Below are 25,419 nucleotides of genomic sequence, written 5' to 3' on the forward strand. Positions count from 1 at the left end.
TTTTTTCTTTTCTCATAATTTTTCCTTTCCATTCTTTCCTTTCCCCATCTCCTCCCACCACCATTACCACTTTGGACCTTTTCCTCTTTCAAAGTATCAATTATTAGTTATTAATCCTTTTAATCCTTATCTACACTCTCAGTTTCTCACACTAGAGAAACTATTCAGTATTTACACATGTGTGTCCTATTTATTTTACTTAAGAGTATGGCCTCAGTATTGCATGTGTGTTCTTTAAAGAGACTATCCTGTTTTCTTTTTTTGTTAAGTCTTTGTGTAGTTTTGGTATCACGGTAGTTCTAGCTTCAAGAAATGACTTTGGCCATGTTTGTTCCATTTCAGTTTCATGTCAGAATTTGAAAAGGGTGTGTTTATTTCTTCCTGGATACTCTGGCAAAATTCTGTGATGAAGTCATTGGATCCTGATCTTATTTGGTGGAGGGTGTTGTTGTTGTTGTTGTTGTTGTTACTCTATTATGTTGCCTGATATTGATCTATTCAGGGTTCTTGTATCCTGTTCTACTTTGGTAATTCATATGTGTTTAATAATTTATCTATTCTATATTCTCTATTTTATTGAAATGTACATATTTGAAATAGTTTCTTATAAAATTTTGGATTTTAGTGGTTCCCATTGTGATTTTGCCTTTTTCATTTGTAATTGCATTGTTATGAGTCCTTTATTTGCTTCTTTTCATAAGTTTGGCTAAAATTTGTAAGGGATAGAAAGCCCACAGGTTTCTGAGGCAGGTTCCACAGGCAACCAGTGAGATGCTCTTCTCTCAAAGCGGTGAACACTTCACTTTGGAGTTCTCTGGAAAGTGCATCCTCTGCTTGACCTCCCTTTAGATGAAGAAAAACACAGAGTAAACCTAACTTTGGGCACATTCCTGGGATAACCCCTGATACCACAGAGGCTGGCCCCAGTCAGGACTCTCTTGTGGGGATAAACTGTTCCTTTTGATTGGGCACCCAGACAACTATAGCTCCAGCCTTAATACAAAGTTGGAGGGCAAACAGGAAGGGCCATAATGCAGGGAAATTAGATTCAATCAGCCTGGTGCTCATTTAGGAAGCCTCTGGAGGGCTTCCTGTGTTCCAGGAAACCTTCTGTGTTCTGAGGTTATAGCAGAGAAGCATACATCTATGGAATACATAGGATTTTAAATAAAATTATGCCATGGATTTGGACCAGGAATCTGTGTCAGGTCTGCCAATCCAAAAGAGAAACAAACAAAAGAGCCCCCCAAAATAACCCCTAAACAAAACAAAAAACAAGGTTTAATTACAAACCTCAACAAAACCTTCATGCAGATGAAATTGTGATTGACGGTGAGAACTGTGGCTGATTAATTCATTAGTAAATTAATGTGAAATTAAATAATGTGAAAGTCATTAACTAGTTTCACTGTAGAAGTTGGCAGGTTGATTGACAAAGACTTAGCAAATTAAGTTGTTTTTTATGCTTTACTTTTGTTCTATAGGTGCAGTAGGAAGACATCCTTGGTTGGCAGTCTCAGAGACAGATTTTGTAATAGAAGATGCCCAATTACCATAAATGCATTCTAAGGGACAGTGAGATAACCCATGTGCTTGGCACCTGCCCAGTCCTTACTTCTAAACAGGCTGAACTGGGGAACCAGGCCTGCATGAATGAGTGCCTATTTGGGCACAGGGCAGGGGTCAAATTATTAAACAACAGATCACTTTCATCTGAGAAATTTTAGTGAGGACAGAAGGCAAGCTCAGGTCTTAAGAAAATTAAAAGAGCCTGTCAGGATCCAGGACCTATGCAACCAATACCAGCTTTGTGCTTTATGATCCAGCAGTCTGTTCATCACTGCGGCAGACACCCCTAGATAGGCAAAGGGCAGACTGGCCCTCATTAGTGAACTGGATTTTCCAGTGACAGTGACACAAAGGCCCCCAGAACACATGTCCTTCCATTCTCATAAAGTCTGAATTGGTGAAGGCTGGGGAAGCAACTCCTCCACAAGCAACCTGATGTACACGTTGCCCAGATAATGTAGTGGGCAGAGGATGAGGGAAAGGGCCTTCCACATCCCAGGTTTGAGTTTTGAAGGAGAAGAAGCTCCACCAAGAGCTAGGAGGGGGCCTGCAGGGACCCCAGGTCTGGGTTGGGGGTACCCAACAAGTATAGGCAGCCCAGGAGGGAAGAGGATCTTCCAATGCTGAACCAACACTGCCAACCCTATAACAAAACCACTTTCTACATCCTGCCAGATCTGACTTCTAATAGTTTGTTTTGTTAAACAAATTTCTATCTATGTTCATACTTTTTTCTTCTATTATCTTTATCCACTTTTAGAATTAGCACAATGCTTATTTCCTAAAATGAGGGGAGAATTGTTCCATCTTTCTTCTGCTTTAAATGTTTGATATAATTCATCAGTTAAAATGTATATGAGCCTGTTGTTGTCATATGGGTAGGTTTTCAAGCTAGGACTATACTTTCTTTAATAGGAGCTATTCAACTTTTATATTTCCTCCAGAGTCAGTTTCATTAATTTGTCTTCCAAGTTACTTCTTAGAAGTTGTCAAATTTATTTCAAAACAGATTTTTGTAATATGCTTTCTCTATCCTTTTAAATTCTGTAAAATCTGTGTAATAGGAAGAAAAGGTCTAAAGGAGTAGGGGAAGTGGGAGGGGTAGGAGAAAGGAAAGAAGAGAAAAGAAAAAATATAAGAAAAGGGAAAAAATGGAAACAAAGTCTTTGCAAATAGGGAAGGGTGGAGGAGGTGAAAGGAGGGCAGGGGAAGGGGAAAAAATAAGAACCAAGATACATCGTGTAAAGGTACAAGATCCCAATGCTGAAGGTAACTGTATTTTATACCTAAAATGGACCAATAAACTTGACGGGAGGAAAAATCTGATAGATGCAATAGTGTGGCAAACAAGCCACACAGGACAGACGAGATATAGGGCCCGCATCACCTCTTTTGCCTTCCTCCACAGAGGACGTTGCAGCCTGGCAGCAGATATCGCCAGCCCATGGGGACAAGCGACCAGGAAGCCGCTCCCTCCCAGATGGGCCGCCATGGCTAACTGGGACCTCCAGCACCAACAAGGTTAGAGGCCTCAGCATGGGTGGAGCAGGTAGTGAGCAGAACAGCATGACCCGTCCTGCCTTGTGACTAGCGAAGTGAGAGATGTTGACACACAAGATTTAAGCAGCCTGGGGCAGCAGCGGGACAGTGAGTGAGAAGTCAGTACACGTACACACACACACACACACACACACACACACACACGCAGAGTCACCAACAGCACTCCACCCACCCCATAATGAGGCCAATGGAGGCTGTGCAAGGACAGGGAGGATCCAACCGTACACGGGACTGGCAGCAGCCTAGAGCTGTCCCAGCCGAGGGTACCACAGCAACTGGGAGAGCAACGCAAAGACAAACAGGGTAAGGACACAAGGGCAAGTGGCGAGGGACACAGAGAGAGCTGCTGGTCCCTCTATGAAGCCTGGTCCCAGCCCCCACACCCAGAGGCCAAGATCAACCCATTCCCAGCTCTCATCCTGCTGCGGACTCGGAGCAGTCACCTAGTGCAGGGTGGGCTCTGATTCCGACACTGCCGCAGAACTGTGGACACCAGAGGCATTTTATTGTTTTCCTTTGTTTTGTCTTGTTTTCCTTTTCTGTCTGGTTTTTTTTTTTCGTTGTGATCATTTAGGTTTTCACTTTTGTTTTATCCGTCTTGCGTCTCTATTTCAACTGTCTTTCCTGATTTTTTTTTATATTTTCATGAAACTGAGCATACTCTCTAGTCTCTCTAGTTCACTTCATACTCCTTTGCTTCCTCCTTCACGCTTTCTCTCCTCCCGTGCTCTCCAGTTTGTCAAATTCATCCTTTACCCTTCAACCTTGCTTCTACTGTATTTCTCTTCATTTATCTCTCTGCTTTGTCCCCTTTCCCCCTTAAATTCCGCACACACGTGCAAGGTAAAATCACTCTACCAAGGGGAAACTCACTGCATACAAGTTCCTAGTTGATGTTGGATTTTGCTATATAACTGTAGATCATGCTCCTATGGTTAAAGGTATCAAATTAATAGTTACCACAGTTTGTCAGTTTCTTGGCTGTGCTTGATGCTATTGTTGCTAATGATACTACTTTAACCAGGATCTCACACCTGTTTTAAACCTCTTTTTTTTTGGTACCAGGGGATCATGGGGATTGAACTCGGGTCTTTCCATTTGTGAGGCAGGCAACAGAACCACTGAGCTAAATCCCCAGCCCTGTCACACCTGTTTTAATAAGTTGCTCTCCCTCATATGACAACGCTGTGATTTTCTGGGGTCAAAATCATCACCATAGTCCAGTACCAAAGGCCTGGGTGCTAAGCCAAATAGCAACTTCTCATCCATGAAGAAGTACAAACAGCAAATAAATATATTTTAAAATGTTCACCTCTGGTCCTTCGAGAGATGCAAATGAAAACAATGCTGAGATTCCATCTCTATCCAGAAAGAATGGCTGCTATCATGAAATCAACCAATAACAAATGCTGGTGGGGCTGTGGGGAAAGAGGAACCCTACTCCACTGCTGGTGGGAGTGTAGACTGGTGCAACCACTGTGGAAATCAGTGTGGAGATTCCTCAGAAAACCAGCACTATCCATTTCACCCAGCTATTCCCATTCTTCATATATTCCTGAAAGAATTAAAGAATTAAAAGCATCATACCACCACAATATATGCACATCCACATTCATAGCAGCAGTTTGTAATAGCTAAATCTTGGAAACAGCCCAAATGCCCATCAACTGATAAATGGGTGAGGATGATATATAGATATATGGATATATATAAAATGGCATACTACTCAGCTATAAAGAAGGATAAACTGGAGACATTTCTAGGTAAATGGATGCACCTTGAGACCATAATCTTAAGTGAAATAAATTGAAAACACATGTGTAAATACAACACAGTTTCTCTGGTGTGAGAAACCAAAATTGTAAATAAGGACCAAAATGTATACTAGATATTTGAATTAGGAAGACAATGCTCAAATGGGAGGGAGAACTAGGGAATGGGGAGGGAGAAAGGAAGGAAGGGGAAAGAAAAAAAGACAAAAGAAGGGAAAATGGAAACAAAGCTTTTGTAAATAAGGAGGGGAAGGGGCTGAAGGGAGGACAGGGGAATGGAAAAAAAGAGAAATTAAGATGTATCATGCACAGGTACAAATTCCCTATGATGAATGTCATCATTGCATGTATCTAAAATGTACTAATAACCTTAATTTAAAAGCTAAATGTCAAAAAATAAATATCAAGTAAAACAGTTGGGTTGTTGTTGTGAGACTTCGATAAATGCCCAGGCCTCAGCTGTCAGCTCCGTTACACAGAAAGAGGGGCCCTGTGGCAACATGTTTCCCAACCCTTCTGTGGGCTCCATCCTTTCTGATGTAGAAAGGCAGAGAAATGACCTAGCAGCTTATGTGGTGATTCGTTCATTTCATCCTACTTTCTCCTATCATTTTCACCCTACTTCTCTTTTTGCTTATTTGTGCTAGGTGGATAATGTTACTTTTCATTTTTTAATCTCCTCTTATTTAAAAATAATCTTTACTAAGATTCTCCTTTCAACGAAGGACACATGGGGCCAAAGGTTTTCCTCACTCTACATAGTTCAGCATATTTGCAACTCCAGTCATCACATGCCTGGGAAACAGCCAGAAATTGATTTCTGAATAGTAGAGAATACCATGAAACAACTTCAGAGCACATAATAGTAAAAGAATAAGCACAGAACAAGGCCAAAAATACAAAAATGATTACGTATATTGTGGAAAATTCATAAAATAGAATATTGATGTGGTAATTAAAATTACCATTTTTAGAATATTCTAAAATGACATGGGAAAATATTTGGAATAAAGTAGTTTAACCCATAAAATGAAAGGTACAGATAAATTATGAAAGGGACATTTGATGACCAATAAATAAACCGAAATGAATGATTTTAAGTGGTAGAGTAACATATTATATTTATTATTATTTTGACAATCTTCCACATTTTTCCTTGTGAATAAGAAGCCATGCACTCATAGATACATGAAAAAAATCACAAAATCTCGATTCATGATCAAAGGTGGTAAAAATCCCAGAGCAGTTTGGTTCAGTGAGTGGAACAGTAGGCAGTACTAGCACATGCCTCTGATTGCCCTTTCAGTAGCCAGGTGTTGGTGAGAACTGTACCCTGGTGCTGCTGTCCCAGCAACAAGAAAAGAGGAAGACGCTGAACCCAGGCTCACAGCCAGTCCTCCCCAGAGCCTTCACCCCAGTTCAGTGCATTATGTTACTTCCATAGTCTCAATCCTCAGGGAGGACCTGCCTAAGTATGGTGACTTCATGTTCCAGTCCTTGAAACTCGAAAGCGGAAGAAACACACAGAAGACACTGTGGTAGGAATGGAGCCTCCTTCCTGGTGTGAGAACGCTGCTTAACCTGGAATGAGACTATCTAGAAAGTCATAACAATCCGGTAAATGCAGGAATTTGAGTGCACTTTCTTCGGTTTCTAAAGTTGTATACTCATTTGTGCCTTCTTTAAGCATTCCCTAGGCCTAGGCCATCAAAACTACAGTACTCTGCTATCCCACTATGTTCATTTCCTTAGAGTCAAAGATGGGCCACTCTGTCAGAAATATGCTTATGTTGCATTGCCATTTTTTTATTTTCCATTTACCTTTTTAGCTGCTTTATAAGTTCCCTAAGATTCTCTCTTCTTTATTTTTTTCTCCCTGATTTACTTTATTATTTGAGCAAGAGAACAGATTGCTTCTTAGTATTTAGCCCCAAAGAAGTCACACCTGAAAGGGTGAAGAACGATGTAACCATCTCTCATCTGCCAGTGCGTGAAACAAATGGGAGCTGCCGTCTGTCTTCCAAATGTCCTCATTTCAGCTGCTGAAGGTTTACTGTAGCTATGTAAGATAAGTCAGGGAGCAATGGGTTCCTCCTAATCTTTCTGCTCTTAAGAGTTTGTGGCTGTTCTATTTCTTCCTTGGGAAGGGTTGTTGTCAGTCCTTTCTTTGTCTTTTGCTTTTTGTTAAGACATGGTGATTGACTCCATTATGATTGTTATCAGGTTTGTATGCTGTTGGCATATCAGGCACTTGCTGACTAGAAAAGTTTTGCGTAACAAGTTCATGTTTCTGCATTGCCATATGGAAGACAGAGGTCCAAATTGAGTTCCCACTATACTACACACTCAGAATCTCAAAATCTTCGTCCAGGTCCAAGTCCTCCAGTTGTTCAGTAGAGCCAATGAATTCTGCCCCAGTGGTTGTCACCTCTGGCTTGGTTGGAGGTACAGAAGGAGGCCAGTGTGGTGGATGTTTCTGAACTAATTCAAACATCTTTAAATTCTCCTTCAGAATTTGCTTCTGAACAAGGCTACACCAGTTATCAGTCTTTTTCTTCTTTGCAGAAAAATCCCAATGCTACAGAAGGATCCAAGTTCGGGATGTTCATCTGCTGTGGGGACTGCAGGCAATGGAAAGTCTGGTCATCAACAGTTCCATTCTCTTCAGTGTCAACAAAGGTCTGGGTTGTGTGAGGATCCAAGAAGATGAGCTCATCACCTAAGAATCCTATGACATAATGGGTGTTATTTGGTTTTCCTCCTGATGCCCCTAAAGACTGTGGGATCTTAAAACACTCTTTGAATGCATCAACATACACAGGATCGATTTGGTGTATGCCCAAGCAAAGGGGCACAATGAGGAGCAGGGGTTTCTAGGCTGGGCAGAAGGCAGAGGTGCCTTTACTCTGGTTCAAAGTGATAAAAGAACCAGGGGCTTTCGTCAGCTGTGTCAGCATGAAAGGGAAGGACTCGGCACATTTTCTTGATATCCTCAATGACCACTGTGTTATCCATTGAAACATAAACAGCCAAGGAATTCCATTCATCAAATAAAGCAAGTTTTTTTAATACCTGTGCAACTGTATTTGGTCCAAACCATTCGCCAACTGATTTCCCCTCTCCTACACCCATTTGTGCCATTTGATGGATAGAATAGCAACAGTCTTTTCTATCTAAGAATCACTGTAGGATCCGTTGGTATTCTTTGGGTTGTTCTTTTTGTTTCTCCCAGTTTCAGTCCCTTCCCAAGTGTCTACAGATAAAGGCTTGAGCCAGCATCATCTGTCCACAACGCAGTATACATCCCCAGCCCGCGTCTGATGAAGGGCCAGTTCCCCCAATTGGTGAAAATTTCCTTCTGTATGTAAACCAGAGATGAGCACTTATATCAGACAACAGCTTAGATTTTTCTCTTTTAAGGAAATCTGCTTCCCCAGGATCCATACCAGTTCATCTGTATCTGGAAATTCTTCTAGGTAGTCAGCAAAAATAGTAATCTGGTTTTCATACTTGGATAAAACTGACTCCATTCTCCAGCTGTCATCATAGGCCCTCTTCTTTATTTTTTTAATTAAGTTTATTAGTACATTTTAAACATATAATGATCATATTCATCATAGGGAATTTGTACCTATACATGATATATCTTGATTCTTCTTTTTTTTCCATTCTCCTACCATCCTTTAAATCCCTTTTCCCTCCTTGTTTACAAAATCTTTGTTTCCATTTTTTCCATCTTTTTTCATTTTTTTCCCTTGCTTCATTTCCCCTTCCACCCTCCCGAGTTCCCCTTCCCATTTGAACATTTTCTTCCTATTTCACAATGCCTATTATCAATTTTGGTCCTTATTTATACTTTTGTTTTCTCACACCAGAGAAACAATGTGATATTTACACATTGTATGGTCTCAAGGTACATTCATTTACCTAGAAATGTCTCCAGTTTATCCTTCTTTATGGCTGAGTAGTATGCCACTGTATAAAAAAACACATCTTCTTTATCTATGCATCAGTTGATGGGCATTTGGGCTGTTTCCAAGGTTTAGCTATTACAAGCTCTGCTGCTATAAACATGGGTTTGCGTATATTGTGGGGGTATGATATTTTTAATTCTTTTGGGAAGATACAAAGAAGGTGAATACCTGGGTCAAATGGAACCCCTACTGCTAGTTTTCTGAAGAATCTCCACACTATTTTCCACAGTGGTCACACCAGTCTGCATTCCCACCAACAGTGGAGAAGGGTTCCTTTTCTCCCACAGCCCTGCTACCGTTTGTTATTGGTTGACTTCTTGATAATTGCCATTCTTTCTGGAGTGTGGTAGAATCTCAGTATTGCTTTAATTTACATGTCTTGAATGACCAGTCATGCTGAATGTTTTTTCATGTATTTATTTGCTGTTTGTACATCTTCATCTGAGAATTGTCTATTCATTTCAGATGCCACTTTTTGAATTGAGTGTTTAAATCGGGGGAATTTGAGTTTTTTTTAGTTTTTTATGTGTTCTAGATATTAGTCCTTTGTCTAAGGAACAGCTGGCCAAAGCTTTTTCCCATTCTGTGGGTTATCTCTTCATGCTGTTGATGATTTCTTTTGCTATGCAAAAGCTTTTTAATACAAAGAGATCCCAGTTGTTGATTCTTTGTAATGATTCCCATCCAATTAGGGTTTTGTTCATAAAGTCTTTGCCTACACCCATGTCTTCAAGTGTTCTACCATTCTCTCTTCCAGCAGATTTAGTGTTTCTGTTTTAATATCTAGATCTTTGATGCATTTCAATTTTAGTTTAGTCCCCAGTGAGAGACATGGATCCAGTTTTAGTCTTTGGTGTGTGGAAAGCCAGTTTTTCCAGCACCATTTATTAAAAAAGCTATCTTTCTTCCAGTGAAGGTGTTTGGCCCCTTTGTCAAAGATAAGGTAGCTGAGTGTGTTTGGAGTTGTTCCTCCATCTTCTAATCTGTTCCACTGATCCTTGGGTCCATTATGGGTTATTTTGCAAGTACCATGCTGTTTTGATCACACTAAGTTTGTAATAATTTAAAGTCAAGTATTGTGATGCCTCCTGCCTTGCCTTTGTTGCCTAGAATTGTTTTTGCTATTCTAGGTCTCTTCTGGTTCCAAATAAATTTTAGGATTATCTTCTCTAATTCTGTGAGGAATGCTATTGGTATTTTGATCAGGATGGCATTAAATCTGTACAACAGTTTTGAAGCATGGCTATTTTTACTATGTTGGTTCTTCCTATTCAGAGCAAGGGATATCTTTGATTTACTTTTTCAGAGTACTGTGATTTTCAATGTAAAGATCTTTTACTTCATATGTTAGATTGATTCCTAAGTTGTGTTTTTTTGTGGATGCTATTGTGAAAGGTGTGGTGTCCCTAATTTCTAATTCGGTGAGTTTGTTATTCATGTACAGGAATGCTGTTTATTTTTGAGTGTTGACTTTGTATCCAGCTGTGCTACTGAATGCTGTTATTAAATCTAGAAGTCGTTTAGTGGAGTTTTGGGGATGTTCTGTACACAATCATGTTATCTGGAAATAGTTTAACTTCTTCCTTTCCTATCTTTTTTCTTTTATTTATTTTTCTTCTCTAATTGCTCTATTTCCAGAACTATATTGAGTAGGAGTGGTGACAGTGGACATCCTTGTCTTGCTTCTGATATTAGAGTGAAAACTTTCAGTTCTTGACCATTTAGTGTTATGTTGACTGTTGGTTTGTCATAGATGACTTTTTATCAGATTGAGATAAAGACTATTCCAATTTTCTGTAGGGTTTTTATCATAAATGGGTGTTGGACTTTGTCAAATGCTTTTTCTGCATCTATTGAAATGATCATGTGATTTTTGTCTTTGGCTCTGTTAATATGGTGTATTGAATTTATTGCTTCCTGTGTGTTGAACCATCCTTGCATCCCTGATGAATCCTACTTGGTTATGATTATAATCTTCTTGATGATTTGCTCCATTCTGTTTGCCAGTATCTTATTGAGGATTTTTATATCCATGTTCATTAAGGAGATTGGCCTGTAGTTTTCTTTTTTGGTTGGATTCTTCTCTGCTTTGGGTATCAAGGTAATGCTTGCTTCCAGGAATGACTTTGGGAATATTGCTTCCATTTCAATTTCATCAATGAGTTGAGGACTAGTGCCATTAGATCTTCTCTAAATTTCTTATAGAGTTTAGCAGTGAATCCATCAGGACCTACATTTTTCTCTGTTGTTAAGTTTTTAATTACATCTTCGATTTCATTGACTGATATTGGGTTATTCAGAATTTTTATTTCTTCTTGATTCAGCTTTGATAATTCAGCCACTTTTTTTTTCTGGTACTGGAGATTGAGCTCAGGACCTTGTGCTTGCAAGGCAGGCATGGTGCCACTGAGCTAAATCCCTGGCCCAGCTTTGGTAATTCATATGTATGTAGGAATCTGTCCATTCCTTCTGTGTTTTTCATCTTGTTAGAATAAAGATTCTCAAAGTAGATATTGAAGTTCTTCTGGATTTCTGCAAGATCCATTGTGATTTCACCATTTCCATTCCTAAATGCATGGATTTGAGATTGTTGTTTTTGTTGTTGTTGTTCTTGTTGTTGTTGTTGTTGTCAAGAAAGAGTCTTGCTTTGTAGTTCAAGTGGACTCTGAACTCACTATTTAGCTCAGGCTGACCTCAAACTCGAAGCGATCCCCCTGCCTCAGCCTTCTGAGTGCTGGGATTACGGGCATGCACCACCATGCCCAGCTTATGGATTTGAGTTTTTTCTTTCCTTTTTTTGATAAAGTTGGCTAAGGTTTTATCAATTTTATTTAGCCTTTCATTGAACCAGCTCTTTGATTCATTCTTTGTATTGTTCTCTTAGTCTCAATTACATTACTTTCTGCTCTGTTCTTTATAATTTCCTCCCTCATATAAGCTTTGGGCTTGACTTGCTATTTTTCTAGTAGTTTGAGGTGCAACATTAGGTTGTTTGTAAGTAGACCTTAAGAATGCACCAATGGTGCTTTAGAGAAAGAATAGGAAAGATGTTTCTACTCATTCCATAAAGCTAGCATCAACTTCACAGCAAACCCTGAAGCACAGTATGGAAAGGAAATTTCAGTCCCACTTTACTCATAAACGCACATGGAAATTTTTCATTTAAAAAAAAACAGCAAGGAGCCGAGTGAGGCCAAGCAGTTGCAGCCTAACTGGAACCTGCTTCCTCCAGCTTGCTCCACCAACTTGCAAACAAGACAGGCTTGCAACCAAGACAGGGTGAGGAGGACTCCCCTGGGCATGCCCAACAGCCCCAGCTTGGCCATGCAGGCACCTCCAACAACAGGCCCCACCCCACCCCCTCCTCTGGCTTTCTGGCTGTGCAGCTGCTTGGTTCCACACTATAGAGGCACAGGGGGACATAAAAGCCATTGTCCTGAGCTGTAGAAGTGAACAACAGAGAGAGGGCCTCTCTCAGGCTCCCTGATGAAAACAAGCCCACTGGAAAAGTGAAGAGAATCTCTGCAATAAAGGCGCACCAGACCACCGTGCTTGGTAAGTTGGAGGGATCATCAGTTCCAATCGGAACCTGGACTTTCTTCAGGGGAAAGGCAGCTGAAAACTGCAATAGAACCTTGCAGAGTGCAACCCTGCAGGAGGACAGGGAGCTCAACTTGGGACTTGCAGCCAGAAATCTGCCTGAATCTCACGGGTCTGGGACTAGCTTACTGAGACTCATTGACTTATAGCTACACACTGCTGCCCATGTTGTCTATTGTGACAGCAGAGACATACCCTGAAGGAGGCCCTTCATTTTTAAAGGTGATAGATTAATAACTACCACAAATTGTTATTCTCTAATGATGTATTTGATGCTATGATGTTGCTGATTGTATCACTTGGGCTAAGGTGTTGTGATTGATCTAATCAGTTGTCCTTCCTGGTATAATAAAAATGAAATAGCTTCAGAGCCATTAGAGACTCAAAACCAAAAGACCAACTATATCTGGAAGACACCTCTGAGAAGCAATCATTCCATAAGGGTTCTAAATGCATCAACAAAGATACTTACAATAAGCAACTTCAAAATATTGATCCAAGAACAAAACCAAGGACAGCACCAAAAACAAAAATGAGAAGACATTTAAGCAAGGCACAAACCCAGTCTTCCACCCCCCCAAAAGGCAAATTCTGGGGAAAATGAGATGGAAAAGTCTGATAATCAACTACCTGGACACCCTGAACTGATAGCACAGGAAGTAACAAAACAGATGTATGAGGCTCTAGAAAAATTCAAAGCAGAAATAATCTCCCAGATAACTACAGAGATGGTGAGCAGAGTGAAAGACATGATTAGAGGCTAAAGAACAGAAACTGCTCAGAATCATGCTGGAAGCCACGAATGCCCAGCATAAGAAAGAAATGGAAACTATAATTACTCAACATGAGAAGGAAATGGAATCCATGAAACAGATTCAAACAGATATTCAGGATATTAAAAACTCCACTGAAAGCATGCAGAGCAGATTAAGAGAATCTGAAGATAGAATATCAGATATAGAAGACAGGATTGCGGTGAAGGACCATGAAAACAGAGATCTCTTAAAAATAGTAAGGGACCATGAGAAATCAATTCAGCAGCTGCTAGATGATCCAAAGAAGAATAACATAAGACTGATAGGAGTCCACGAAAAAACAGGAGAAAGTACAATTGACATAAAAAAAAAAACTGTTCAAAGAAGTAATAGTAGAAAACTTCCCAGACAGAGGTGGAGAATTGGACATACAGATGAGTGAGGCATATAGAACTCCACCTAGCCATGATCAAAAAAATCTACACCTAGACATATAATACTCAGGATCCTGGAAACCCAACAGAAGAACAAAATCCTACAAGCAGTTAGAGAAAAGAAACAAATCACCTATAAAGGAAAGCCCATCAGAATCACAGCAGACTTCTCAACACAAACCCTCAACTCAAGGAGAGCCTGGAGTCAAGTATTTCGAGCCCTAAAAGAAAATAACTTCCAACCTGGACTGTTGTATCCTGCAAAATTATCTTTCAAAATTTATTGGGAAATTAGATATTTCCATGACAAAGAACACCTGAGAAATTTCATGAACACCAAACCAGCACTCCAAACAATTCTAAGCAATATCCTAGAAAAAGGCAAGAAGGTCACAACTCCATGAGGCTCACCAGAGGGAAGCCACCAGGCAAGGTAAGAAACTAAAGATAAAGGGGGAAAAAAGACATAAGAGCCAACAACAGTAAAACATCATGACAAAAGGGTGGGGGATTTAGCTCAGTGGTTTCAAATCCTGCTGCACAAGCACAAGGACCTCAGTTTGATCCCTGGTACCAAAAAAAAAAAAAAAAAAAAAAGACCAGAATCTCCTAAACTGTGAGCCAAAATAAAAAAAAACTTTGGGCCAGGGATTTAGCTCAGTGGTTTCGCCACCTGCTATGCAAGAGCAAGGACCCAAGTTCAATATCCGACACCAAAAAAAAAAAAAAAAAAAAAAAAAATCATGACAAGGATGAGTCAATATCTGTCAGTTATAACTATCAATGTTAATGGCCTCAATTCACCAATCAAAAGAAGTAGACAGATAGAATGGATTAAGAAGCAAAATCCAGGCAGTGAAGCTCAGCCAGCCCCAGCACCCGGAAGGAAGCTCCCCGCCTCCGTCCCAGGCTCCTAGGGCAGTGAAGCTCAGCCCATTCCAGCACCTGAAAGGAAGCTCCCCCACCGCCATCCCAAGCTCCTAGGACAGAGAAGCTGAGCCAGTCTCAGAACCCGGAAGGAAGCTCCCCCGCTGCCATCCCAAGCTCCTAGGGCAGAGAAGCTGAGCCTCGTGGGTGCCAGAAGCACCCCACCCCCAGGGAAATGAGAACACATATAAACAAGCCTCAAAAACAGACTTCTGGATCACCTACAGCAACCCCAAAGGGAAACGAGATGGAACACTCTGATACTCAACCACCTGGACTCTCTGAACTGGTAACGAAAGAGGATCTGGGAAAAATGAAATCAGAAATAATTACTCAGATAACAGCAAAGATTTTGCTCATGGTGCAAGACATGATTAATAAATCTAGAGAGGACACAGATAAAAAAAATAGAGGATCTGAGGAACATGATGGAATCCCAACATAGGAAACAAATGGAATCCATTAAACAGATACAAACAGATTTCCAAGAGATTAAAAACTCCATCGAAAGTCTGCGCAGCAGAATGAACCAATATGAGGATAGAATTTCACATATAGAAGATAAGATTGCAATTAGTGAGGAGGAAAAGAAAAATTGCTTTAAAATTGTAAGGGAACATGAGAAATCAATCCAGAAGCTGCTAGATGATGCAAAGAAGAATAACATAAGACTGACTGGAGTCAATGAAGAAAGAAGAGAGAGTGCAGATGACATAAAAAAAACTGTTCACAGAAGTGATGGCAGAAAACTTCCCAAGCAGGGGAAAAGAACTTGACATACAGATAAGTGAGGCATATAGGACTCCAACTAGCCTTAATCAAAAAACATCTACACATAGGCATATAATAGTTAGGATTCCAGAAATCCAACAGAAGAATAAAATTCTACAAGCAGTCAGAGAAAAGAAACAAATCACATACAAAGGAAAGCCCATCAGAATCACACCAGACTTGTCAATGCAAACCATCAAGGCAAGAAGAGCTTGGAGTGACATATTCCAAGCCCTAAAAGAAAACAGCCTCCAACCCAGATTGATGTACCCTGCAAAACTATCTTTCAAATGGATGGAGAAATAAGATACTTTCATGATAAAGAGCACCTTAGGAACTTCATGAATACCAAACCGGCACTCCAAAAATTTTAGACAATACCCTAGGAAAAGACAATGAGGATCACAACCCCAGGAAACCCAGCAGAATGAATCCATTGGGTGTGACAAATTAAACACAAAGGGGGAGAATCCAACATAAAGAAAAAGTCATGACAAGGCTTTTAAAACTTTTGATTTCATCTCCCTAATGAGTGCATAATTCAATCTTTTTATTGTACTGATTAGTATCTTTCTGATTCTAGAATTGCACACCATTCCTTGTGCTATGTTGGCTATTTATCATCTTCTTATGTCTACATTTTAACTGGGTTGTCTATTAATGAGCTCTAAGAATTCTTTATATATTCTGGTCATAGGTTATATCCATTGGAAATATGGTCTGTTTAAGGACTACTTTTCATTTTAATGATGTCATTTAAAGTTCTAAATTTTGATGCAATCTCATTTATCAATTTTTTTCTTTTATACATCAGGTTTTTTGTATCCTAGGTAATTCTTGCCTACCCTGAATTCATAAATATTTTCCCTTATAAAAAAATAGATACAGTAATAAAAAAATTATGATCAAAAAATAAAAACCAGAATCTGATGGATTCACCACTGAATTTTACCAGTGTTAGGGAAGAAATAAGGTCAATAATCCTCCAACTCTCCATGATATTGGAAGGGAAGAATACTACCAAACCCGTTACTTCAAGATAGCATGACCATGATTCTAAAACTGGAAAAGGGCTCAACCAAAAAGAAAACTAGAGCCAATTTTCTTAATGAACTTAGACATAAAAACTCCTCAGCAAGATGCTTGCAAATAGAATGAAACAAATCATTAAAAAGATCACACAGCATGACCAATAGGTTTCATCCCAAGGATGCAAGAATGGCTCAATATATGCAATCCAACAAATATATCCCACCATATGAACAGAGGCAAGGACAGAAATCATTTAATCATCTAAATAGATGGAGAAAAGGCTTTGACAAAGTTCAACATCCATTTATGATAAAAAAAAATATTCTGAATAAAAACCATTGGTGACAAACCCATAACAACATCATATTAAATAGGACAAACATAAAGCATTATCTCAAGAAAATCACCAAAAGGGGCCGGGGATTTAGCTCAGTGGTTCCGCTGCCTGCCTTGCAAATGGAAGGTCCCGAGTTTGATCCCTGGTACCGAAAAAAAATCACCAAAGGACATAGGTCCTCATTCTCACAATTCCTGTTCAATATAGTACTGGAAACTTTAGCCAGAACAATCAAGCAAGTGAAAAAAATAAAAGGGATTCAAACACTAAATGAAGAAGTCAAACTGTTCTTATTTGCAGATGACATGATCTTTTACCAGGAAAGACCCCAAAAATTCCAACAGAAGACTCATAGAACTAATAAATTCAGCAAAATGGCAGGATACAAAATCAACACACAACAATCAATAGTGTTCCTGTACACCAACAATATACACACTAAGGAAGAAATCGGTAAAACAATTTCACATATAATAGTTTTTAAAACTTAAATAGATAGAAAATAACTTAGCCAAGGAAGTGAAATGCCTCTATACTAAAAGTGATGCTGCTCATAAAAAAAGAGACTGAATAAGACATTAAAAAATGGAAAAAAAATCCCCTGTTCTTGGATAGGTAGAACCTATATTGTCAAAATGGGCATATTACTGAAATGATATATACATTTGATGCAATTTCAATTGAAGTATTAACAGCATTTTTTCACAAAACTAGAATAAACAATTCTAAAATTTGTATGGAACCAGAAGAGACCCAGAACACTCAATGCAATCCTAACAACAAAAGCAAAGCAAGAAGCACCATGAAACTGACAAAAAAAAAAGGAATGTTGGCCAACAGGATAGAATCGAGGATCAAGAAATAACCTCAAACACCTTCAGAATTTTTACAAAGGGGCCAGCCAGTAACTTGTATTAGAGGAAAAATAACCTCTATAACAAATGATGCAGGGAAAACTGGCTATCCACATGCAGAAGAATGAGTCTAGCTCCATACCTTTCATCTTGTACTAAAATCAAATCAAAATAAATCAAAGACCTGGATATAAAAACAGAAACCCTGAATCTTCTCAAAGAAAAATTGGTGAAACTCTTGAAAACAAAGGCATGGGCAAGAAATTCTTGAACTGAAACCCAGTTGCACAAGATATAATACCAAGAGTAAACAAAAGGACTACATCAAGTTTAAAAGCTTCTGCACAGCAATGAAAACAACCAAGAGTGAAGAGACAACCTACAGAATGGGGAAAAAAATGGCAGCTACTCCTTGCACAGAGGACTAACATCTGGAATATATAAAGACCTCAAAAAATCAAACTGCTCCCAAAAATAAAGACCCACTCAAAAAATAGACAACTGGAATGAATAGACACTTCTCAGAAGAAGAAGTACAAATGGTGAATAAACACATGAAAAAATGTTCAACATTACTGGGCATCAGAGAAATGCAAATTAAAACACCACTCAGTTTCCACCTTACTCCAAAACGAGTGGCTGCCATCAATGAATCAAATAATAACAAACACTAGTGAAGCTGTAGGGGGAAAGGAATTCTACATTGTTGGCAGGAATGTGAACTAGTATATCTGCTATTGAAATCAGAATGGAGATTCCTCAAAAAAATAAAACTAGAAATTTTATTCAACCCAGCTATTTCCCTTCTAGGTATCTTCCTGAAAGATTCAAAGATATCATATTACACTGATACATGTCCACCCACATTTATAGCAGCACAATTCCTCATATATAAATGTTAGAAGCTGCCTATACATCCATCAACAGATGAATGGATAAAGAAGGTGTGGTATTTATACGTGATGGAGTACTACTCTACCATAAAGAAAAATTTGAGTCATTTGTAGGGAGATGGATGCACCTTGATACTATAATATTAACAGAAATAAATCAGACATGTGGCTTAATATCACATAACTTCTCTTATATGAGAAACTCAAAGTATAAATAATTTAAAGAGCTGAAGAAAAGACCAACAATAGGAAATAGGGACATAGATCTTTTGTAAGTGAAAAGGAAATCTATATTTGGAGGGAAGGGGAGAAAGAAGAGGGGAAATGAGTTAAAAAGAATTAAATTATGTATATATATACCTACTCCCCACAACATTATAGTCTTATGTACTACAAACATGTACTAATAAAAAAATTTTAAGACAGTTTTATTTGAATGCAGAATAGATTTGTAAATTGCAATACACAAATTCAGTTTATGATTTGGAGCCTCTAAAGATTGGTTTTATTTGTGTAGGAGAAGTTTTGTGGCTTTGTTTTATTCTAAATGCTGTAGATCGTAATGGTTACTCTATATGTGGACTTTTCTATAGCCTATTTAGAAGACAGACAGTATCTACCTACCAAAACTGAGTATATGCATAGCCTGTGACCTGGAAATTCCACTCCTGGTATCTGCCCTCAGATGCCAGTATATCTGCCACACACACACAAAAAAAAAAAAAAAAATGTATGGGAATGTAGACCAACAGAGCTATTTGTGAGGGCCAAAACGTGGAAATTATAAATATCTTCATCTATAAATGAAGTCAAAGATATATTTGCATTGTAATAGTATGTACAACTGAGAGTGGTAAATTACACTCAATATAAAGTTGAATTGATATAAAGTTGAAAACAGGTGCTAAGACTTTGCTTTTAGATGTGCAGCCAGAGAATATCCTTTCTGGGACAGTGACTGGTAGTGCCTGGAGTGTTATTGTGTTCTTTTCTTGACCAAGGTGTTTGTTACACAGGTGTGTGAAATATATAAAATCCTCAAGATGTTTACTCAATATTTGTACTTTTTTCTACCTATACCCTATACTTCAAAAAATATTCTTAAGATACTTTTGATAATTAACAAATTAATAAAAAGAAAAAAATGGAAAATGAGTTTAATTAAGAAAGTATTTCTGTAGCAAAGACAATAAAGAGAACACAGTGGACACAGAAACACTGAAAGACTGAAAGCATCATTTTAATGGGATGATACTCCTGAAAGGGTCTGAGGTCCCAGAGGAAATCAGCAGGAGTTTTCAGATACTCACAACTACCCAACCAGGATAGGCATCTCTTCTTCGGTTATGCAGCACACATCTGCGTTATCACAGACAATATGATCTATTTCATTTTTTCCACACTTTTTCCTACAAACGTCTTTCATTAGCCAGCATTTGTCAAAGGCTTCTTTTATGTAAGGATTCATTCCACTTCTAATTGTCAACAGAAACAAAGGTTAATTCACAGTGAGTGTCCCATAATGTCACAGTGCCAAGGATAAATCAAACCTGGGGCTACATTTTATAACTTTTTAAAGATGAGCTCAACATAATCACAGATATCCCCCAAAAAATATCTAAAATGCCTTATGACTAGATGCCCCCTTTATAGTTGTTCCTACCTTATTTTCCCCGCCCCCTACTGTTAGCTCCCCCAGACCACCATTGCTGATCAGTTATATGCAGAGAGCAAATCTGAGCAGGCTGCACTTGGGACTGCTTGCTATGGAAAGCATGCAGAGGTTGCAGGAGTCTGAGGAGTCTGAGGGCTTCCCCTAGCAGGAGATGTCACAGAGAGTGCATTTTGGATGTCCAAGGAAGTTTGTCCATGTAAAGAAAGAAAGATCACTGCATTCAAATTTCAGAAGGCCATTGTTCTAGCCCTGTATTCCTCTAATATGCTGTATGATTTTTTTCTAAATGCCTCCCTATCTGTCATGGCTTAATCATAGGGTGCTCATGAGCATCCTAACAGATAATGACTATGAAATTTGTTTGAAATATCTGGAATGCATATTTAAATCTCTTGTTGGTAATTTTCTGAGACGTTAAAACCTAGGTGCCTCTGGAAACCAGAGGTAATGGAGAGGGGAGAAGGCAGTTTGTGAGGTTGAGGGTGGCCCTGAGTCACCTCCTCTTTTATGCTAACCGTTATCACTCTCCACCACCTGCCCCCATGGGACCACAGACTGACTCTTTGTTTCAATTGAGTGATCAATCTGTGAAAATCACCAAAGTGATGTGACCCAAGGCCGATGGCAAATAAACTTGCAACTGTGCTTTCACTAGCTCTGGGACCTCTGTAGAAACAGAGGAACCCAGTGCAGTCACAATCCGAAGTACCCAGAGGCCCTGCTCCCCAGAACAGCAGCAACAGTCTCAACATGATCCTCCCCTGTGCCTGCTTTACTCCATACTTGGTCATTAAATGATACCTTTTGAATATGAAGGTTTGAGGCATGAGGTAGGAGCTTTCTGCAGTACCTAGAAACCACAAATTTGAGAACCTTCACTTTAGTGATGTACGTGGTCTCTCCCCACTATCATCAAGTTACTTGCTTCTGTCCAGAGAACAGAAATCCTGACTCTTCAAACTGATGTGAAGTAAGATTCCACTGTGTTATGTTCATATTTTAACAATCAGCTCTGTCTGCAGATTTGCCTTGGCTTCTGAATGAGTGAATATTTTCATGGACAGCTGACTTGGAAACCTAAGTTCCAAGCGTTCTCAAGGAACAGGCCCCCCAACACCCCCAAGTCCTACCTTTCCTCTAAGGCTTTATCTGCGTGCTCTCCCCCATTTCTGCAAACACCAGTCCAAACTTGCCTGCAAACTTCACAGAATTTTAAGACCCAAACCAAGAAATAGCTTCTTATCTGAAGAGAACCGCCTCCTGGGATATGTTCTTAGCATCTTCTTTCCATTCCCAGGAACCACCAAGAGCATCCCTCTCCGTTCATGTTGTTCTATTCAGCTTCCTTCGTCTCAGTCTTTCTTTTGTTGCACTTTTATAGAACTTCACAGCCCTGTCCCTTTGCTATTCCTAACTCCACAGGGAAGAGAACCCATTTTTACCTGGTGGAACATAGGACAGCAAGAAAAGGACCATGAAGACCAAACGTAGACTCCTCATGGCCAAATCAATCAGCAAACATGCATCTGAGATGCAAGGGAGAGTTACTCTATATGTAGCTTTTGAGAAATGGGGAGGTGCATGGCTAGTGAACCTTTCAGAACAAGCACATCGCCTTGCTCCACTGAGCAGTCCAATAAATGAACGGTCTGGTTTTGAACATAACGTCTTGCCATTAAACACACTTGCTGGGTGTCACTTGCATGCTAGCAACCAATTTGCATTGTATAGACAGCCCTTTTCTAGGCCCAGTGGGATGTTGGGTAGATGTCTTTGCATCTTCTTTGAGCACTCATACAGCCATTGAACAGATGCCTATCACAGTAGATTACCAAAGGCACTTCATGTAGCTGACATAGTATTTATGATAGTTGTTTTTATCTAACATGCAAAAAAAGTCAGGCAGGTATTTTTCTTTCTATTTTAAAAGCAAGGCATGTGAGTCTGAGGTGAAACAAATGACTTTACTAAGTTCACATTAACCCTAAATAGCAGCATCACAACTTACTCACAGGTTTCCCTGACTCCTACATACACAAGAGTGTGCTCTTTAGACTCACGGTGCTGGGGTTATGGGGACTTGTCCATGCTCTCTGGGGAGCTCTTATTTCCCTAAAGAGATTGTGGCTACACTAGAATGGAGCAAGGATTGCACTCAGTCCATGGTCTCCTACCAGGCACTGGCATGTGCTACATAGCTAACTGGAATTTCCAGAAGCCCAATTCCACTGTAAACAACATACCCCCTCCTTGTGTCTTCTCCCGAGAACACCTTTCCACCTCTGTGACTCAGTGGAATGCTGTGTTCTTCACTAGAGACACAGACTCTTGGCCGCCTAGGTGATTGAACACTTTTTGTGACACCTGGGACAAGCAAGCAGCATTCACACTCTCCTAACAGGCCTGTGCCACTTCCAGAACAACACCTGACATGATCCTGATGCCTCCTTTCCTTCATGCCACCTACAGCACATTGGTCATCACACCTTATCAGTTCTGCCTCCCACACCCAGTTCTTACCCATTTGTCTCTCTCCATCTCCGCTACTGCGACTGAATCCCAGGCATCACCATCGGTCACTAAACTAAGTAAATGGCCTCCTCAGTTGTCTCACACACCATGTTTAGATGTTTGCCATTCATCCTCCACTCAGCAACCAAAAGGACCTTTATAACATTGAAATTGGATCACTCATTTTGCCCTATGCAAAGCCTTCCCATCACTCCTTTTTGAGTTAAAGTACAAACTGTTTAATGTGAATGCTGGCCTTGTCCCTTGTCTCTTCTCCCAACCAAATTCCTCTAATTCACTATTCTTCTCAGTGTATTACAAACTACTGACCTTTACTATTCTCAACTATGTATTGTCTCACTTATTCAAGATAGAAGTTCCAAATCAAGATAACAGGAGGACAGCTATCACAGAAAGATCTATTCCTGCCCTCTCTCCTACCTTCAGGTAGCCTCAGGCTTTCCTTGACTTGTGGTCAGTGTTCTTACATCATCTTCACAGTATCTTCCTTCTGTACATGTCTATGTTTGTGTATCGTTTCGCTCTTCTGATAAGGATATGGTCATATTGGGCTAGGGCCCATACTAATGACTTCATTTAACTTAATCATCGATGAAGACACTATTTTCAAATAAGGTCATATTTATAGTAGAGGAGGATAGGACTTCAACATCTTTTAGTGGATGAAATTCAACCCAAAATATCAATCTTTAATCTTCCTGAGTGATATCAATGACTCAAAGGACATCACATCAATCGATTATTTTCCTAGAACACTAATTATTCTGGTTTTTTTCCATCGTATCTACCCAGAAGAAAAGCAATCTATGGGACTGCTTCTACTCCTGGGCTTTTGAAAGTCACTGGCAAACGTCACAGAAGCCTCCAAAGAGGTTGATTTTAGAAAATAAGCCATTCCTTCCTCTTACATGTTCTAGTCAACCTCAGATGCCATTTGTCCCATCTCCAGCCAAGTTCAGCCCACTCTCACCATATGTCATGGCTTCCTATCTCACAAAGAAAATTTGGGTCAGAAGCTACAAATTCACTTAACTTTTTACACCATTTGCCCTCTACTCACCCAACCAACAATCACACTCACAGAAGGATATATGTTAATTCTCATCTTCAAACCTTATCCCTACATCCATGCTCAAAGCATTTTCCTACCCATCTTGTCAGTTCCACAGCTTTGTCAGCAATCCCTTCTTTAAAAAAATAAATAAAAGCAGGCCGGGGATTTAGCTCAGTGGTTCTGCCACCTGCCTTGCAAGTACAAGGTCCCAAGTTTGATCCCCAGTACCAAAAATAAAAAAATAAATGGTTTTCATAGTAAAATATATGCAAAAAACCCACAAATGGACCAATAAAAGAAGTTAAGAAAAAAAAGAATTAAAGACATCATACTACATTGCAGCATGCATACTCATGTTTAGAGAAGCATAATTCGTAATAGCTAAATTTTGGAAGCAACCTATATGTCCATCAGCAGATGAATGGAAAAGAAAATATGATGTTTACACACAATGAAGTATTACTCTTACTCTGCCATAAAGAAAGATAAACTTGAGTCATTTGTAGGAAAATCGATTCACCTTGAGACCGTGATGCAAAGTGAAATAAATCAGACACACAAACTTAAATATCACAAAGTTTCTCTTATATGAGAAGCCAAAAGTATAAATAAAGATCAAAATAAGACGCCGAATCACCCCACTGCAGACAGGCAGGTCTGTCCATGCCCTACCTAGGTCCTGAGTCGCACAGAACACGCCGAATCAGCCCGCTGCAGACAGGCACGTCTGTGCACGCCCTACCAAGGTCCTGAGTCGCGCAGAAGACGCTTAATCACCCCACCGCAGGCAGGCAGGTCTGCCCATGCCCTACCGAGGTGCTGAGTCGCACAGAACACGCCGAATCAGCCCTCTGCAGACAGACAGGTCTGTGCACGCCCTACCGAGGTCCTGAGTCACCCGGAAGACATCGAATCACCCCGCTGCAGACAGGCAGCCACCTGATTCCACACTACAAAGACGCAGAGGACACCAGCCCACCAGACCAAGGTACTGAGTCCCACTGTTCCCGGCCCAGAGGTTGGGGCTTCTGAGCCGTCGTCCCACTGCTCCTGGTCCAGAGGAAGGGGCTTCCGGGCCACCATCCCTCCTGCTGCTCCCAGCCCACAGGAAAGGGCTTTTGGGCCACCTTCTGTCCCGCTGCTCCTGGCCCAGAGGAAGGGGCTTCCGGGTCACCATCCCTCCCACCGCTCCCGGACCAGAGAGAGGGGCTTCTGAGCCACCATCTCACTGCTCCTGGTCCAGAGGAAGGGGTTTCCCAGCCACCATCCGTCCGGCTGCTCTCAGCCCACAGGAAAGGGCTTTTGGGTCACCATCCCTACCGCTGCTCCCAGCCCCTGTCCCACCTCACCCAGCTCAGAGGAGGTAATCTGTGCAGGCACTAACAGCCCCCCGCCCCAGTCAAAATGAGAAAACATGTAAATAAGTCTCAAAACCAGACTTCCAGATCACCTACAGCAACCCCAAAGGGAAATGAGATGGAACACTCTGATACTCAACCACCTGGACCCACTGAACTGGTAACAAAAGGGGATCTGGAAAAAATGAAATCAGAAATAATTTCTCAGATAACAGGAGAAATTGTGCCCCTAGTGCAAGACATGATTAATAAATCTAGAGAGGAGCTGAGGAACATGATAGAATCCCAACATAAGAAACAAATGGAATCCATAAAACAGATG

General features: G+C 40.1%; 1 protein-coding gene and 1 pseudogene across 1 annotated transcript; both read right to left on the reverse strand.

The window, feature by feature from the left end:
* Positions 1-5,942: 5,942 nt before the first annotated feature.
* On the reverse strand, positions 5,943-8,276 carry LOC101710560 (cysteine protease ATG4A pseudogene; annotated as a pseudogene).
* A 155-nt stretch (positions 8,277-8,431) lies between these two features.
* Defb135 (defensin beta 135) lies at positions 8,432-25,130 on the reverse strand. The gene is made up of 2 exons (XM_087216738.1): positions 21,596-25,130; positions 8,432-19,957 (listed from the first exon to the last, which is right to left on the reverse strand). The coding sequence occupies exons 1-2, from the start codon at positions 21,651-21,653 to the stop codon at positions 19,791-19,793; spliced, it is 225 nt and encodes a 74-aa protein (XP_087072864.1). The 5' UTR covers positions 21,654-25,130; the 3' UTR covers positions 8,432-19,790.
* Between the last annotated feature and the right edge of the window lie 289 nt (positions 25,131-25,419).

This window comes from Heterocephalus glaber, unplaced genomic scaffold (assembly GCF_053883595.1).
Source record: "Heterocephalus glaber isolate CG9 unplaced genomic scaffold, H.glaber_assembly_v1.0 deba00001460, whole genome shotgun sequence".
Taxonomy (NCBI): Eukaryota; Metazoa; Chordata; class Mammalia; order Rodentia; family Bathyergidae; genus Heterocephalus; species Heterocephalus glaber.